Source organism: Oncorhynchus masou, chromosome 10, assembly GCF_036934945.1.
Source record: "Oncorhynchus masou masou isolate Uvic2021 chromosome 10, UVic_Omas_1.1, whole genome shotgun sequence".
NCBI classification, from domain to species: domain Eukaryota; kingdom Metazoa; phylum Chordata; class Actinopteri; order Salmoniformes; family Salmonidae; genus Oncorhynchus; species Oncorhynchus masou.
Window position 1 is genome coordinate 46358631 of NC_088221.1, and position 19816 is coordinate 46378446.

At 47.7% G+C, this 19816-nt stretch overlaps 1 protein-coding gene across 1 annotated transcript in view; it reads right to left on the reverse strand.

The window, feature by feature from the left end:
* The window catches only part of LOC135547686 (oxysterol-binding protein-related protein 6-like), a 93990-nt gene that overhangs the window by 50264 nt on the left and 23910 nt on the right, over positions 1–19816 (reverse strand). Inside the window, exon 2 of the mRNA XM_064976916.1 lies at positions 15084–15372. Within this exon, the coding sequence (XP_064832988.1) occupies positions 15084–15233 (150 nt within the window). The 5' untranslated portion in view covers positions 15234–15372. The remainder of the gene's footprint in view (positions 1–15083; positions 15373–19816) is intronic.

A 19816-nucleotide genomic window follows, 5' to 3' on the forward strand; every position in this document is an offset into this window, starting at 1 on the left:
CCTGGGCTATAATTATCTAGACCTAGACGGCAGCAGCACTGTGGCGTAGATAACCAGAGGGACACCTTAGGGTAAATCTGGGCAATAAATATCTAGACCTAGATGGCAGCAGCACTGTGGGGTAGAGAGCCAGAGGGACACCTTAGGATAAATCTGGGCTACCCAGACTAGAGGTCGACCGATTATGATTTTTCAACGCCGATACCGAAACCGATTTTTGGAGGACCAAATAAGCCGATACCAATTAATCGGCCGATAAAAATGTTCTTTTTTTTTTAATAATGACAATTACTGAAGAACACTTATTTTAACTTAATATAATACACCAATAAAATCAATTTAGCCTCAAGTAAATAATGAAACATGTTCAATTTGGTTTAAATAATGCAAAAACAAAGTGTTGGAGAAGAAAGTAAAAGTGCAATATGTGCTATGTAAGAAAGCTAACGTTTCAGTTCCTTGCTCAGAACATGAGAACATATGAGAGCTGGTGGTTCCTTTTAACATGAGTCTTCAGTATTCCCAGTTAAGAAGTTTTAGGTTGTAGTTATTATAGGAATTATAGGACTTTATCCCTCTATACCATTTGTATTACATTAACCTTTGACTATTAGATGTTCTTATAGGCACTTTAGTATTGCCAGTCTAACAGTATAGCTTCTGTCCCTCTAGTTAGCACGCGCTAACTAGCTAGCCATTTCACTTCGGTTACACCAGCCTCATCTCGGGAGTTGATAGGCTTGAAGTCATAAACAGTGCAATGCTTGACGCACAACGAAGAGCTGCTGGCAAAACGCATGAAAGTGCTGTTTGAATGAATGTTTACACGCCTGTTTCTGCCTACCACCGCTCAGTCAGATACTTGTATGCTTGTATGCTCAGTCAGATTATATGCAACGCAGGACACGCTAGATAATATCTAGTAATGTCATCAACCATGTGTAGTTAACTAGTGATTATGATTGATTGTTTTTTATAAGATAAGTTTAATGCTAGCAAGCAACTTACCTTGGTTTACTGCATTCGCGTAACAGGCAGTCTCCTTGTGGAGTGCAACGAGAGAGAGGCAGGTCGTTATTGCGTTGGACACTAAGGTTGCAAGATTGGATCCCACGATCCAATGACAAGGTGAAAATCTGTCGTTTTTGTCACACCCTGATCATAGTTTGCTTTGTATGTTTCTATGTTTTGTTTGGTCAGGGTGTGATCTGAGTGGGCATTCTATGTTGTGTGTCTAGTTTGTCTATTTCTATGTTTGGCCTGATATGGTTCTCAATCAGAGGCAGGTGTTCGTCATTGTCTCTGATTGGGAACCATATTTAAGTAGCCTGTTTTGTGTTGGGTTTTGTGGGTGGTTGTTTCCTGTCTTTGTGTTTGTTGCACCAGATGGGGCTGTTTCGGTTTTTCCACGTTTATTGTTTTGTATTATGTTCATCTTTAGTTTTCTTATTAAAAAACATGAACTTCAACCACGTTGCATTTTGGTCCACCTCTCCTTCCCAGGAGGAAAACCGTTACAGTTCTGCCCCTGAACAAGGCAGTTAACCCACCGTTTCTAGGCCGTCATTGAAAATAAGAATGTGTTCTTAACTGACTTGCCTCGTTAAATAAAGGTATAAAAATCGGCAAATCGGCAAAGGCCAAAAATACAGAGTTCTGATTGTTATGAAAACTTGAAATCGGCCTAATTAATTAATCGGCCTTTTCGATTAATCGGTCGACCTCTAACCCAGACCCCTTCTTTTATGCTGTTGCTTCTCTCTGTTTATTATCTATGCAAAGCCACTTTAACTCTACCTACATCTACAGTTGAAGACGGGAAGTTTACATACACTTAGGTGTCATTAGAAATAATTAAAACTAGTTTTTCAACCACTCCACAAATTTTTTGTTAACAAACTATAGTTTTGGCAAGTCTGTTAGGACATCTACTTTGTGCATTTTTCCAACAATTGAGACAGATTATTTCACTTACAATTCACTGTATCACAATTCCATAGGGTCAGAATTTTACATACCCTAAGTTGACTGTGCCTTTAAACAGCTTGGAAAATTCCAGAAAATGATGTCATGGCTTTAGAAGCTTCTGATAGGCTAATTGACATCATTTGGGTCAACTGGAGGTGTACCAAACTCAGTGCCTCTTTGCTTGACATCATGCGAAAATCAAAATAAATCAGCCAAGACCTCAGAAAAATAATTGTAGACCTCCACAAGTCTGGTTCATCCTTAAGAGCAATTTACAAAACGCCTGAAGGTACCACGTTCATCTGTACAAACAATAGTACGCAAGTATAAACACCATGGGTCACGCAGCCTTCATACCGCTCAGTAAGAAGACATGTTCCCTCTCCTAGAGATGAACGTACTTTGGTGCGAAAAGTGAAAATCAATCTCAGAACAGCAAAGGACCTTGTGAAGATGCTGGAGGAAACAGGTACAAAAGTATCTATATCCACAGTAAAACGAGTCCTATATCAAGATAACCTGAAAGGCCGCTTAACTGCACATGGAAACAAAGATTGTACTTTTTGGAGAAATGTCCTCTGGTCTAATGAAACAAAAATAGAACTGTTTGGCCATAATGACCATCGTTATGTTTGGAGGAAAAAGGGGGAGGCTTGCAAGCCGAAGAACACCCATCCAACTGTGAAGCACGGAGGTGACAGCATCATGTTGTGGGTGTGCTTTGCTGCAGGGGGGACTGATGCACTTCACATAATAGATGGCATCATGAGGTAGGAAAAATTGTGGATATATTGAAGCAACATCTCAAGACATCAGTCAGGAAGTTAAAGCTTGGTCGCAAATGGGTCCTCAAAGTGGACAATGACCCCAAGCATACTTCCAAAGTTGTGGCAAAATGGCTTAACAACAACAAAGTCAAGGTATTGGAGTGGCCATCACAAAGCCCTGACCTCAATCCTATAGAACATTTGTGTGCAGAACTGAAAAAGCGTGTGCGAGCAAGGAGGTCGACAAACCTGACTCTGTTACACCAGCTCTGTTAGGAGGAATTGGCCACAATTCACCCAACTTATTGTGGGAAGCTTGTGGAAGGCTACCCGAAACGTTTGACCCAAGTTAAACAATTTAAAGGCAATGCTACCAAATACAAATTGAGTGTATGTAAACTTCTGACCCACTGGGAATGTGATGAAAGAAATAAAAGCTGAAATAAATAATTCTCTCTACTATTATTCTGACATTTCACATTCTTATTATAAAGTGGTGATCCTAACTGACCTAAGACAGGGACTTTTTACTAGGATTAAATGTCAGGAATTGTGAAAAATGTAGTTTAAATGTATTTGGCTAAGGTGTATGTAAACTTCCGAATTCAACTGTACATGTTACCTCAATTACCTCGACTAACCTGTGCCCCCCCACACATTGACTCTGTACCGGTATCCCCTGTATATAGCCTCGCTATTGTTATTTTACTGCTGATCTTTAATTATTTGTTACTTTTATTTTTTTTTTTTTTTTCATTAAAACGTATTAAAGCATTGTTGGTTAAGGGCTTGTACGTAAGCATTTCACTGTAACCTGTTGTATTCGGCGCATGTGACAAATAACATTTGATTTGATTTGATTTCTAGACCTACACGGCAGCCACACTGTGGGGTAGAGAGCCAGAGGGACACTTGACACACAACAGGACATTGATGGCAGAGCAGCACACTGCCGCAGCATTAGGGAATTACCGACATGCTCGCTGTGTATTGAAACACACCTAATAAACTCCACCAGGTAATGCTAACACCACAACACTGGAGAGGGTGCTGATTTTGTGTTGAGGAGCTCTCTTGTTTTCGACAAGAAAAGGGCAGCAGATGGACTGTTCATCAAGAGGGGGATCTAGGAGCCAATCCTTGGACAGACCTTTCAGTGGATGGGATCTCTCTCAAGGCTCTCCGACATCTTAGAGCCTTTACATTGAGCCATGTCCCTTGACATCTTACATGCTGACCAGACCGGAAACTACGCGTGCGCGAGTGTCGCAAAATAAATGTAGAAATTCATGTTATTCAATTATTGCACCCACACTGCTCGCGCGTGCCAATGAGCTTCTGCGATGCGAAGGGCTAAAATAGAACTCCTATTTCTTTAAAAAAAGACCCCCTTTTTTTCCCCAATTTCGTGGTATCCAATTGTTATTAGTTACTATCTTGTCTCATCGCTACAACTCCCGTACGGGCTCAGGAGAGACAAAGGTCGATAGCCATGTGTCCTCCTCCTCTTTCTTCTTAACACAGCGCGCATCCAACCCGGAAGCCAGCCGCACCAATGTGTCAGAGGAAACACCATGCACTTGGCGACCTGGTTAGCGTGCACTGCGCCCGGTCCGCCACAGGAGTCACTAGTGAGCGATGAGACAAGGATATCCCTGCCGGCCAAACCCTCCCTAACCCGGATGACGCTAGGCCAATTGTGCGTCGCCCCATGGTCGCGGCCGGCTGCGACAGAGCCTGGGCTCGAACCCAGAGTCTCTGGTGGCACAGCCACCCGGTGGCTCAGTGGTCTAAACTCCTTCTAGGCCTTAACTCCTTTCTATTTCTGACGCAGATCACGCTGCAAGTCCTGCCTCTCCCATCTCCTCATTGGTTTATAGAATCAGGTGCCATCTGCTCATTGGTTATGCCCACGTGTGTGATTGAAAGATGAAATGTTTTGCCGGTTGTCGTGGTAATACTATGAAGGTTTAGATGCCGATCACCATTTAAGTTCAAAGATGAAAAAGCCTGGAAGGAGAAGAGATGACTAGAAACGATTTGGTTGGCCATTTAATGTATTAACAATACCTGTGTACTAGCAACAGCAAGCTAGCTAAATATGACAAATTAGCTAGCAAGTGCAAGCTAACTAGCTAAATTGCCATACATGTTTAATGCTTTTCGACCTGTCCCCAAATTAATGTAATTGGTTCAGAGTTTGTTTTGATATTTTAACCTGCGTGTCGTGATCGCGTTTTTATGTAGGGGGACAAAATAAATGTATGCACGACAGCGCATGATGACGCGGCCGGTTTGGGTTCCGTGTTAGAGCCTTTACATTGGCCAAGTGTCCCTTCACATGTTAGAGCCTTTACATTGGCCAAGTGTCCCTTCACATGTTAGAGCCTTTACATTGGCCAAGTGTCCCTTCACATTTTAGAGCCTTTACATTGGCCAAGTGTCCCTTCACATTTTAGAGCCTTTACATTGGCCAAGTGTCCCTTCACATTTTAGAGCCTTTACATTGGCCAAGTGTCCCTTCACATTTTAGAGCCTTTACATTGGCCAAGTGACCCTTCACATTTTAGAGCCTTTACATTGGCCAAGTGACCCTTCACATTTAAGAGCCATTACATTGGCCAAGTGTCCCTTCACATTTTAGAGCCTTTACATTGGCCAAGTGACCCTTCACATTTTAGAGCCTTTACATTGGCCAAGTGACCCTTCACATTTTAGAGCCTTTACATTGGCCAAGTGTCCCTTCACATTTTAGAGCCTTTACATTGGCCAAGTGACCCTTCACATTTAAGAGCCTTTACATTGGCCAAGTGTCCCTTCACATTTTAGAGCCTTTACATTGGCCAAGTGACCCTTCACATTTTAGAGCCTTTACATTGGCCAAGTGACCCTTCACATTTAAGAGCCATTACATTGGCCAAGTGACCCTTCACATTTAAGAGCCTTTACATTGGCCAAGTGTCCCTTCACATTTTAGAGCCTTTACATTGGCCAAGTGACCCTTCACATTTTAGAGCCTTTACATTGGCCAAGTGACCCTTCACATTTTAGAGCCTTTACATTGGCCAAGTGACCCTTCACATTTTAGAGCCTTTACATTGGCCAAGTGACCCTTCACATTTTAGAGCCTTTACATTGGCCAAGTGACCCTTCACATTTTAGAGCCTTTACATTGGCCAAGTGTCCCTTCACATTTTAGAGCCTTTACATTGGCCAAGTGACCCTTCACATTTTAGAGCCTTTACATTGGCCAAGTGACCCTTCACATTTTAGAGCCTTTACATTGGCCAAGTGTCCCTTCACATTTTAGAGCCTTTACATTGGCCAAGTGACCCTTCACATTTAAGAGCCATTACATTGGCCAAGTGTCCCTTCACATTTTAGAGCCTTTACATTGGCCAAGTGTCCCTTCACATTTTAGAGCCTTTACATTGGCCAAGTGTCCCTTCACAATTTAGAGCCTTTACATTGGCCAAGTGACCTCAATGAAATTGCCTGGTACAAAAAAATAGGTTGAATAAAACATTGGACTTGGTGGTTGGACAGAGGGGAAAGACAAGAACAAAACAAGTGCTTTGTTGGATTTACTTTGCCACAGTGAAAAAGGCAGAGATTTATTCCATTGTCATCGCAGGTGGTTCATCACACCATCTGCCATCAATGTGTTCTGACCATTACCGTGAACACAGCCTCTTTCTGTGGCTACCTCTATGACTTCACTCCTGCTTGTCATCAGCCATTAATACACTAATCATCTGCTACCAAAATACTTTTCCTGGTCACCCACAGAAATATACAGGAAATCTACTGTTTCAGAGGAATCTTCCATACAGGGAATCTACTATTTCAGAGGAATCTTCCACACAGGGAACCTCCTGTTTCTGTTTAATCTTCCACAGGGAATCTACTCTTTCAGATTAATCTTCCACACAGGGAACCTACTGTTTCTGATGAATCTTCCTCACTATATCTAATATGTCTCAAAACTAGGAGATGACATGTGGTTGTGGAAGCATAAAGAAAAGGTTAGTGTGATTATCTGGATACACAGAGGGATGACTGTGTATGATGAGTTGTGTGTGGGTTGAATCTCTCTCTCTCTGTGTGTGTGTGTGTGTGTGTGTGTGTGTGTGTGTGTGTGTGTGTGTGTGTGTGTGTGTGTGTGTGTGTGTGTGTGTGTGTGTGTGTGTGTGTGTGTGTGTGGGGGGGGGGGGGGTGTGTGTGTGAGTGTGGGGGTGTGTGTGTGTGTGTGTTTGTGTGTGTGTGTGTGAGAGTGAGAGAGTGTGTGTGTGTGTGATATAGACTGCAGGTGGTGTCTAGTTGCACTCGAGAGGGTCTCCAGAGCGTTTAATGGTGGTCAGTAGCATAAGGGGGAGTGATATGTATTGATCCCAGAAGGGATGGATATCATTAAAGCTCCCCCCACAAATAGCCACTTCACTCACTTTCCCCTCGCACACTGACACGCACTGCAGCCCAGCCTTTCAAGGCCTTTACCCTGGGTCTGTAGTCTGCTTCCCCAGGAGTCCCTAGAGAAGATGTAACCGTTATATGGCACGGCACCGCACACTAACACACTAACCAGCATAGACAACGAGGCAACATAGAGTTATCAAGATGAGTCTTGTGGCTTGAGTTAATGCATCACTATGGTGATGGCGACACTGAGCTGGGCTGTAGCGAGCTGTGACGTTCACCTGGGAGCCAATAGGGACACAGGATAAGCCTGAATGAATTAATCACACCACATGGCCCCGCCTCCAGCCTCAACACAACAAGACAATCCACTTGGACTTTCCTGCCCGGTAAATGACTACAGTAACCAAACACAACAGCAGTCACTTTGGTCCAATAACATTCTCTAGGTATCGCAGCCTCACAAAGAACAGACTAAAGTGATTCAATTGGACCCAAGTCCCTAATTTGTTGAGCACCTCTTACCTCCCTCAATCTCTACTTTAATTAAACTGGTGAAATGAGAGGAGTAGGAATGGGACATCAATATGTTATTGAGATCAGAGTGAGTTCAGACAATAGGCTAGAAGACTGCAGAGCTCACAAGGCATCTTTTGTACACCGTGTACAGTATTTGATGACACGGACCAGAGTAGGACAGGGACCAGAGTAGCACAGGGACCAGAGTAGGACACGGACCAGAGTAGGACACGGACCAGAGTAGGACACGGACCAGAGTAGGACAGGGACCAGAGTAGGACAGGGACCAGAGTAGGACAGGGGCCAGAGTAGGACAGGGGCCAGAGTAGGACAGGGACCAGAGTAGGACAGGGACCAGAGTAGGACACGGACCAGAGTAGGACACGGACCAGAGTAGGACAGGGACCAGAGTAGGACAGGGACCAGAGTAGGACAGGGACCAGAGTAGGACACGGACCAGAGTAGGACAGGGAACAGAGTAGGACAGGGGCCAGAGTAGGACACGGACCAGAGTAGGACAGGGACCAGAGTAGGACAGGGACCAGAGTAGGACAGGGACCAGAGTAGGACACGGGCCAGAGTAGGACAGGGACCAGAGTAGGACACGGACCAGAGTAGGACACGGACCAGAGTAGGACACGGACCAGAGTAGGACAGGGACCAGAGTAGGACAGGGACCAGAGTAGGACAGGGACCAGAGTAGGACAGGGGCCAGTGTAGGACAGGGACCAGAGTAGGACACGGACCAGAGTAGGACAGGGAACAGAGTAGGACAGGGGCCAGAGTAGGACAGGGGCCAGAGTAGGACACGGACCAGAGTAGGACAGGGACCAGAGTAGGACAGGGACCAGAGTAGGACAGGGACCAGAGTAGGACACGGGCCAGAGTAGGACACGGACCAGAGTAGGACACGGACCAGAGTAGGACACGGACCAGAGTAGGACAGGGCCCAGAGTAGGACACGGACCAGAGTAGGACACGGACCAGAGTAGGACACGGACCAGAGTAGGACAGGGACCAGAGTAGGACAGGGAACAGAGTAGGACAGGGACCAGAGTAGGACAGGGACCAGAGTAGGACAGGGACCAGAGTAGGACAGGGAACAGAGTAGGACAGGGAACAGAGTAGGACAGGGGCCAGTGTAGGACAGGGGCCAGTGTAGGACAGGGACCAGAGTAGGACACGGACCAGAGTAGGACACGGACCAGAGTAGGACAGGGACCAGAGTAGGACAAGGACCAGAGTAGGACAGGGGCCAGAGTAGGACAGGGACCAGAGTAGGACAGGGAACAGAGTAGGACAGGGACCAGAGTAGGACAGGGAACAGAGTAGGACACGGACCAGAGTAGGACACGGACCAGAGTAGGAGTTATTATTATTTAACCTTTATTTAACTAGGCAAGTGAGTTAATAACAAATTCTTATTTACAATGACGGCCTACCAAGTAGGACAGGGACCCAGAGTAGGACGGGGACCCAGAGTAGGACGGGGAACCAGAGTAGGACAGGGGCCCAAAGAAGTACAGGGTCCCAGAGTAGGACAGGGACCCAGAGTAGGACAGGGACCCAAAGAAGGACAGGGTCCCAGAGTAGGACAGGAACCCAGAGAAGGACAGGGGCCAGTGTAGGACAGGGGCCAGTGTAGGACAGAGGCCAGTGTAGGACAGGGGCCAGTGTAGGACAGGGGCCAGTGTACGACAGGGACCAGTGTAGGACAGGGACCAGTGTAGGACAGGGGCCAGTGTAGGACAGGGGCCAGTGTAGGACAGGGACCAGTGTAGGACAGGGAACAGAGTAGGACACGGACCAGAGTAGGACAGGGACCAGAGTAGGACACGGACCAGAGTAGGACAGGGACCAGAGTAGGACACGGGCCAGAGTAGGACAGGGGCCAGAGTAGGACACGGACCAGAGTAGGACAGAGACCAGAGTAGGACACGGACCAGAGTAGGACAGGGACCAGAGTAGGACACGGACCAGTGTAGGACAGGGACCAGAGTAGGACAGGGACCAGTGTAGGACAGGGACCAGAGTAGGACAGGGACCAGAGTAGGACAGGGACCAGAGTAGGACGGGGAACCAGAGTAGGACAGGGGCCCAAAGAAGGACAGGGTCCCAGAGTAGGACAGGGGCCCAAAGAAGGACAGGGTCCCAGAGTAGGACAGGGACCCAGAGTAGGACAGGGACCCAAAGAAGGACAGGGTCCCAGAGTAGGACAGGAACCCAGAGAAGGACAGGGGCCAGTGTAGGACAGGGGCCAGTGTAGGACAGGGGCCAGTGTAGGACAGGGACCAGTGTAGGACAGGGACCAGAGTAGGACAGGGGCCAGTGTACGACAGGGACCAGTGTAGGACAGGGACCAGTGTAGGACAGGGGCCAGTGTAGGACAGGGGCCAGTGTAGGACACGGACCAGAGTAGGACAGGGACCAGAGTAGGACACGGACCAGAGTAGGACAGAGACCAGAGTAGGACAGGGACCAGAGTAGGACACGGACCAGAGTAGGACAGAGACCAGAGTAGGACACGGACCAGAGTAGGACAGGGACCAGAGTAGGACAGGGACCAGAGTAGGACAGGGGCCAGAGTAGGACAGGGGCCAGAGTAGGACACGGACCAGAGTAGGACAGAGACCAGAGTAGGACACGGACCAGAGTAGGACAGGGACCAGAGTAGGACACGGACCAGTGTAGGACAGGGACCAGAGTAGGACAGGGACCAGTGTAGGACAGGGACCAGAGTAGGACAGGGACCAGAGTAGGACACGGACCAGAGTAGGACACGGACCAGAGTAGGACACGGACCAGTGTAGGACAGGGACCAGTGTAGGACAGGGAACAGAGTAGGACACGGACCAGAGTAGGACACGGACCAGAGTAGGACACGGACCAGAGTAGGACAGGGACCAGAGTAGGACACGGACCAGAGTAGGACAGAGACCAGAGTAGGACAGGGACCAGAGTAGGACAGGGAACAGAGTAGGACACGGACCAGAGTAGGACAGGGACCAGAGTAGGACAGGGACCAGAGTAGGACAGGGACCAGAGTAGGACAGGGACCAGTGTAGGACAGGGACCAGAGTAGGACAGGGACCAGAGTAGGACAGGGACCAGAGTAGGACACGGACCAGAGTAGGACAGGGACCAGAGTATGACAGGGACCAGAGTAGGACAGGGACCAGAGTAGGACACGGACCAGAGTAGGACAGGGACCAGAGTAGGACACGGACCAGAGTAGGACACGGACCAGAGTAGGACAGGGACCAGAGTAGGACACGGACCAGAGTAGGACAGGGACCAGAGTAGGACACGGACCAGAGTAGGACACGGACCAGAGTAGGACAGGGACCAGAGTAGGACAGGGAACAGAGTAGGACACGGACCAGAGTAGGACACGGACCAGAGTAGGACACGGACCAGAGTAGGACAGGGACCAGAGTAGGACAGGGACCAGAGTAGGACAGGGGCCAGAGTAGGACAGGGACCAGAGTAGGACAGGGACCAGAGTAGGACAGGGACCAGAGTAGGACAGGGACCAGAGTAGGACAGGGACCAGAGTAGGACAGGGACCAGAGTAGGACAGAGACCAGAGTAGGACACGGACCAGAGTAGGACAGGGACCAGAGTAGGACAGGGAACAGAGTAGGACACGGACCAGAGTAGGACAGGGACCAGAGTAGGACAGGGACCAGAGTAGGACAGGGATCAGAGTAGGAGTTATTATTATTTAACCTTTATTTAACGAGGCAAGTGAGTTAATAACAAATTCTTATTTACAATGACGGCCTACCAAGTAGGACAGGGACCCAGAGTAGGACGGGGACCCAGAGTAGGACGGGGATCCAGAGTAGGACGGGGACCCAGAGTAGGACAGGGACCCAGAGTAGGACAGGGACCCAAAGAAGGACAGGGTCCCAGAGTAGGACAGGAACCCAGAGAAGGACCGGAACCCAGAATAGGACAGGGACCAGTGTATGACAGGGGCCAGTGTAGGACAGGGGCCAGTGTAGGACAGGGGCCAGTGTAGGACAGGAACCAGTGTAGGAAAGGAACCAGTGTAGGACAGGGGCCAGTGTAGGACAGGGGCCAGTGTAGGACAGGGGCCAGTGTAGGACAGGGGCCAGTGTAGGACAGGGGCCAGAGTAGGACAGGGGCCAGAGTAGGACAGGGGAAAGTGTAGGACAGGGGCCAGTGTAGGACAGGGGAAAGTGTAGGACAGGAACCCAGAGAAGGACAGGAACCCAGAGTAGGATAGGGACCAGTGTAGGACAGGGGCCAGTGTAGGACAGGGACCAGAGTAGGACAGGGACCAGAGTAGGACAGGGGACAGTGTAGGACAGGAACCCAGAGAAGGACAGGAACCCAGAGTAGGACAGGGACCAGTGTAGGACAGGGGCCAGTATAGGACAGGGACCAGAGTAGGACAGGGGCCAGTATAGGACAGGGACCAGTGTAGGACAGGGGCCAGTATAGGACAGGGGCCAGTGTAGGACAGGGGCCAGTGTAGGACAGGGACCAGAGTAGGACAGGGACCAGAGTAGGACACGGACCAGAGTAGGACACGGACCAGAGTAGGACAGGGACCAGAGTAGGACACGGACCAGAGTAGGACACGGACCAGAGTAGGACAGGGACCAGTGTAGGACAGGGGCCAGAGTAGGACAGGGACCAGAGTAGGACAGGGACCAGAGTAGGACAGGGGCCAGAGTAGGACAGGGACCAGTGTAGGACAAGGGCCAGTGTAGGACAGGGACCAGAGTAGGACAGGGGCCAGTGTAGGACAGGGGCCAGTGTAGGACAGGGGCCAGTGTAGGACAGGAACCAGAGAGCCATAGGAAGGGTACATCTCTCATTTAGCAGCAAGCCTGACTGCCACAACAAGTGTTCTGTCTAGTCTGCAATTCCCCCAAAAACTCCCCCAAAGCACTCCTCTTCAGAAAGCAATCTCCCAAGGTTACAGGTATGTAGCAGTAGTTCCCACACAGCACAGCATACCAGGGCGTGTCACATGTTTCCTGAACCAATAGAGCCTTGGCTTTCTCACTCTGCCTCATGAATAATGAATGATTCACCATCGGTAAAGCGGTGATGTCTAAGACTCCAGTGCAAAGTCCTGTTTCTTGGTTGCTACGGTGATACGGCAGTTCAGTTCACAGCTTCACACCACGACTAAAGGCTTCAGCTTCACACCACAACTAAAGGCTTCAGCTTCACACCACGACTAAATGGCCTAACATTTAAGCCCCCATAAGCTGACACTAAATAAGAATTCTAATTCACTGTTTACAATACTGTCGCAAAAACCATCAAGCGCTATGATGAAACTGGCTCTCATGAGGACCGCCACAGGAATGGAAGACCCAGAGTTCATTAGAGTTACCAGCCTCAGAAATTGCAACCCAAATAAATGCTTCAGAGTTCAAGTAACAGACACATCTCAACATCAACTGTTCAGAGGAGACTGTGTGAATCAGGCCTTCATGGTCGAATTGCTGCAAAGAAACCACTACGAAAGGACACCAATAAGAAGAAGAGACTTGCTTGGGCCAAGAAACACGAGCAGTGGACATTAGACCGGTTGGAATCTGTCCTTTGGTCTGGAGTCCAAATTGGAGATTTTTGGTTCCAACTGCCGTGTCTTTGTGAGACGCAGTGTGGGTGAACGGATGATCTCCGCACGCTGTAAAGCTTGGACATTAGACCTGTGGAAATGTTTGATTTTTCATTCCAACCACTGTGTCTTTGTAAGATGTGTATTTCCCACTGTGAAGCATGGAGGAGGTGTTATGGTGTGGGGGTGCTTTGCTGGTGACACTGTCTGTGATTTATTTAGAATTCAAGGCACACTTTACCAGCATGCCTACCACATCATTCTGCAGCAATACGCCATCCCATCTGGTTTGAGCTTAGTGGGAATATAATTTGTTTTTCAACAGGACAATAACCCCAAAACACACCTTCAAGCTGTGTACGGGCTGTTTTACCAAGAAAGAGAGTGATGGAGTGCTGCATCAGATGACCTGGCCTCCACAATCCCCCGACCTCAACCAAAGTGAGATGGTTTGGGAAGAGTCGGACTGCAGAGTGAAGGACAAGCAGCCAACAAGTTCTCAGCATATCTGGGAACTCCTTCAAGACTGTTGGAAAAGCATTCCAGGTGAAGCTGGATGAGAGAATGTCAAGAGTATGCAAAGCTGTCATCAAGGCAAAGGGTGGCTATTTGAAGAATCTCAAACATAAAATATATTTTGATTTATTAAAAACTTTTTTGGTTACTACATGATTCCATATGTGTTGTTTCATAGTTTCATAGTCTCCCCAATTGGTAGTAGTTACAGTGTTGTCTCATCGCTGCAACTCCCGTACGGACTTGGGAGAGGCGAAGGTCGAGAGCCATGCATCCTCCGAAACACAACCCAACCAAGCCGCACTGCTTCTTGACACAATGCCCATCCAACCCGGAAGCCAGCCTCACCAATGTGTCAGAGGAAACACCGTACACTCGTGTCAGCGTGCACTGTGCCCGGCCCGCCACAGGAGTCGCTAGTGCCCGATGAGACAAGGATATCCCTGCCGGCCAAACCCTCCCTAACCCGGACGACGCTGCGCCGCCCCATGGGCCTCCCGTGAGCCTGGACTCAAACCCAGAATCTCTAGTGGCATAGCTTGCACTGCGATGCAGTGCCTTAGACCACTGCGCCACTCGGGAGGCCCTGTTGTTTCATAGTATTGATGTCTTCACGATTATTAAACAATGTAGAAAATAGTAAAAATAAAGAAAAACCCTTGAATGAGTAAGTGTTCTAAGATGGTAGTGTTTGTGTGTATATATATATATATATATATATATATATATATACATATATATATATATATATATAGGGGGGGGTTTGGGGGCACCCCGGCTTCACAGGGTCTGAGGGGTACGTGCAAAGTCACTGCTTATAACTAACTATAAGTTAAGTGTAAATATAAAACAATATAAGATGTGTCAAGTAAATGATATCCAGCCCAGAGCTCCAGCTATGCGTTTCGTTTGCTAACTTGCTAGCTAAGTGGCTAGATGTCAAGATCAAGCTTCATGGTTACAACAGAGATATTCAATCCCCTCCTGGATCAAGATCCCTGTTGCCAAAATAGTTTTGTGCTCCCAATTATTCTATCTATTTTTAAATAGTGCCCATTGAGTACATTCGGTAATACCGTAAACCCCGATATGGTACAGAGACGGTATGATGGTATGAAAATCCGGATACCATCCAATCCTAGACAGATCACCTGCAGGCTGAGCTGATGGAGCTGCTACTACCAAACAGTCCCGCTCTTTCTCAAGGAACCAGAGACAGAATCAGTCCACTAGTCACTGTTCCCAGAGCAGCTGACTGTGTCTGTGTCTGACGGTCGGTCGCTACTTACCTGCCGGCTGTCGCGCTGGGATGAGGAGGATGACGAGGCGCTCTTGTGTGTAGGTGTCTTGTGGTGGCGGATGGGAGTGGAGCTCCTCTCCTCGGCGCTCATTGTGCGGTGGCTGCCCTGGCTGGGGTTCCTGTGGTGGTGGTGGGACATGGTCCCTCTCTGTGAGTAGCTCCCTGACTGTACAGGACTGCCTGTTCCTCCCTCAGCAGCAGCTCCAGGCTGCGCGTGTCAACAGCATTATCTCAGGCAGTTATGCAGCACACTTCCCACCGGCTCACGCTCCTCTCATCTTGCAGCACAGACAAAGAGACAGAGAGACATACAGACAGGAAACAGACGTTAGACTACGTTATGTTAACCCCTCCTCCCCTCAACTGTTCGCGTCAACGTAGCCTGTAACACTTGTCAAAATAGTCAATTAATCTAAGATAAATTTAAAAAAATCTGTTTTTGCCAACGAGGTCGAAGTCGCACAATGTTACATTTACTAAGAGGTTTGGTGCAGTACTTTTCAAGTGAAAGAATGTGCATGAAAACTAGTCGTCTCGTTGAATGACCACAGAAACACTTAATTGAAGAATCCTGTCAATAGTTCCCACTCCTACTAGGGGTAGTACTGTTGACCAATCACTGATGAAAAGGGCGTAGACTTCAACTATCGAAATTTGACTTCCCTCAACAACAAAAAAATGTGCCCCCCAAAAAACCTGCAGAACACCAAAACTAACAAAAACGTCACAAAAGGTTGTCATAATCTATCTCAACTGGGAAGCATACGATAATATTTAGCGTTTGGGCCCCTGCCAACTTTTTGAACCAATCTACCAATCTAAATTCGCTATCCGAGCCAGCAGCAGGACTTGATTAAATGGTATTTTTAGAATCATGGATGTTCAACCCTATTCTTCTCTAGTAACAGTTTGTTACCTTTAGCCTTTAATGATGTTTGTTATGGTGAGAAATGTGATGTGCTCTGTAAGTCTCTCATGATCCACCTTGGACTGCAGTGGTGTCTGACCTCCTACCACTACTCTGCATGCCTCTCATGATCCACCTTGGACTGCAGTGGTGTCTGACCTCCTATCACTACTCTGCATGTCTCTCATGATCCACCTTGGACTGCAGTGGTGTCTGACCTCCTATCACTACTCTGCATGTCTCTCATGATCCACCTTGGACTGCAGTGGTATCTGGCCTCTATCTGGTCTCCGTCTCCTACCCAGTATAACTTGCTCATCGCCCTCGTCTCAGACAGAGATGAGACACAGGACACCCACTCGGCCTTGTAAATTATCCAGTTCTGTTGTGTGGCAGAACGCCATGTGTTCACTTAATTCATGAGCGTAATCAGCGTCTCGATTGCAGTGGGAAAACTAGCCATCTCAGATCCCACAGGCAACATTAATCCCTCTGCATCTAATTACCATTATGATAATGAGTTAAAGATGCCAATCGGGAGAGGATACCAAATCAATACAAAGACAGACACCGTGTCTATGCAGTACCAGGAACACCAACAAGACACAGTGTCTATGCAGTACCAGGAACACCAACAAGACACAGTGTCTATGTAGTACCAGGAACACCAACAAGACACAGTGTCTATGCAGTACCAGGAACACCAACAAGACACAGTGTCTATGCAGTACCAGGAACACCAACAAGACACAGTGTCTATGCAGTACCAGGAACACCAACAAGACATAGTGTCTATGCAGTACCAGGACCTGAAACACCAACAAGACACAGTGTCTATGCAGTACCAGGAACACCAACAAGACACAGTGTCTATGCAGTACCAGGAACACCAACAAGACATAGTGTCTATGCAGTACCAGGAACACCAACAAGACACAGTGTCTATGCAGTACCAGGAACACCAACAAGACACAGTGTCTATGCAGTACCAGGAACACCAACAAGACACAGTGTCTATGCAGTACCAGGAACACCAACAAGACATAGTGTCTATGCAGTGCCAGGACCTGAAACACCAACAAGACACAGTGTCTATGCAGTACCAGGAACACCAACAAGACACAGTGTCTATGCAGTACCAGGAACACCAACAAGACACAGTGTCTATGCAGTACCAGGAACACCAACAAGACACAGTGTCTATGCAGTACCAGGAACACCAACAAGACACAGTGTCTATGCAGTACCAGGAACACCAACAAGACATAGTGTCTATGCAGTACCAGGAACACCAACAAGACATAGTGTCTATGCAGTACCAGGAACACCAACAAGACACAGTGTCTATGCAGTACCAGGAACACCAACAAGACACAGTGTCTATGCAGTACCAGGAACACCAACAAGACACAGTGTCTATGCAGTACCAGGAACACCAACAAGACACAGTGTCTATGCAGTACCAGGAACACCAACAAGACATAGTGTCTATGCAGTACCAGGAACACCAACAAGACACGGTGTCTATGCAGTACCAGGAACACCAACAAGACACAGTGTCTATGCAGTACCAAGAATACCAACAAGACAGTGTCTATGCAGTACCAGGAACAACAACAAGACAGTGTATATGCAGTACCAGGACCTGAAACACCAACAAGACAGTGTCTATGCAGTACCAGGAACACCAACAAGACACAGTGTCTATGCAGTACCAGGAACACCAACAAGACACAGTGTCTATGCAGTACCAGGAACACCAACAAGACATAGTGTCTATGCAGTACCAGTAACACCAACAAGACACAGTGTCTATGCAGTACCAGGAACACCAACAAGACACAGTGTCTATGCAGTACCAGGAACACCAACAAGACACAGTGTCTATGCAGTACCAGGAACACCGACAAGACACAGTGTCTATGCAGTACCAGGAACACCAACAAGACATAGTGTCTATGCAGTACCAGGAACACCAACAAGACATAGTGTCTATGCAGTACCAGGAACACCAACAAGACACAGTGTCTATGCAGTACCAGGAACACCAACAAGACACAGTGTCTATGCAGTACCAGGAACACCAACAAGACACAGTGTCTATGCAGTACCAGGAACACCAACAAGACATAGTGTCTATGCAGTACCAGGAACACCAACAAGACACGGTGTCTATGCAGTACCAGGAACACCAACAAGACACAGTGTCTATGCAGTACCAAGAATACCAACAAGACAGTGTCTATGCAGTACCAGGAACAACAACAAGACAGTGTATATGCAGTACCAGGACCTGAAACACCAACAAGACAGTGTCTATGCAGTACCAGGAACACCAACAAGACACAGTGTCTATGCAGTACCAGGAACACCAACAAGACACAGTGTCTATGCAGTACCAGGAACACCAACAAGACACAGTGTCTATGCAGTACCAGGAACACCAACAAGACACAGTGTCTATGCAGTACCAGGAACACCAACAAGACACAGTGTCTATGCAGTACCAGGAACACCAACAAGACATAGTGTCTATGCAGTACCAGGAACACCATCAAGACATAGTGTCTATGCAGTACCAGGAACACCAACAAGACATAGTGTCTATGCAGTACCAGGAACACCAACAAGACACAGTGTCTATGCAGTACCAGGAACACCATCAAGACATAGTGTCTATGCAGTACCAGGAACACCAACAAGACACAGTGTCTATGCAGTACCAGGAACACCAACAAGACACAGTGTCTATGTAGTACCAGGAACACCGACAAGACACAGTGTCTATGCAGTACCAGGAACACCAACAAGACACGGTGTCTATGCAGTACCAGGAACACCAACAAGTTTAGGCTGTATGCCAGGCTTGCCACGAATGTAGCCCAGGGGGTGGCAGGTAGCCTAGCGTTTAGAAAGTTGGGCAAGTAACCGAAAGGTCGCTAGTTCGATCCCCGAGCCGACAAGTTGAAAAATCTGTCAAAGTGTCCTTGAGCAAGGCACTAAACCCTAATTGCGCCAATGGCTGACCTTGGCTGTGACCCCACTCTCCGAGGGTGTCTCAGGAGGAGATGGGATATGTAATTCCAATTCCCACATGCGTATAATACACACTTATACATGTGTAATACAGGACAATTGTTAGCACCCACCTAATTAATCAATATTATTATTCAATTGTTTGGAGTTAGGAGAAAGATATGTTTTGAATGGATATGGAATGAATAATCACTATAGTCATCTGAGTCAATGGTTGCATTATATAGCCATCATACTGTATTAGAGAAACATCGCTATAGTCATCTGAGTAAACAGATCACCGACCATTTCGAATCCCACCGTACTATGCAATCTGGTTTCCGAGCTGGTAATGGGTGCACCTCAGCCACGCTCAAGGTCCTAAACGATACCATAACCGGCATCGATAAAAGACAGTACTGTGCAGCCGCCTTCATCGACCTGGCCAAGGCTTTCGACTCTGTCAATCATAGCATTCTTATCGGCAGACTCAATAGCCTTGGCTTCTCAAATGACTGCCTCGCCTGGTTCACCAACTACTTCTCAGATAGCGTTCAGTGTGTCAAATTGGAGGGCCTGTTGTCCGGACCTCTGGCAGACTCTATGGGGGTGCCACAGGGTTCAATTCTCGGGCTGACTCTTTTTTCTGTATATATCAATGATGTCGCACTTGCTGCTTGTGATTCTCTCTGATCCGCCTCTACACAGACGACACCATTCTGTATACTTCTGGCTCTTCTTTGGACACTGTGTTAACAAACCTCCAAACAAGCTTCAATTCCATACAACACTTCTTCCGT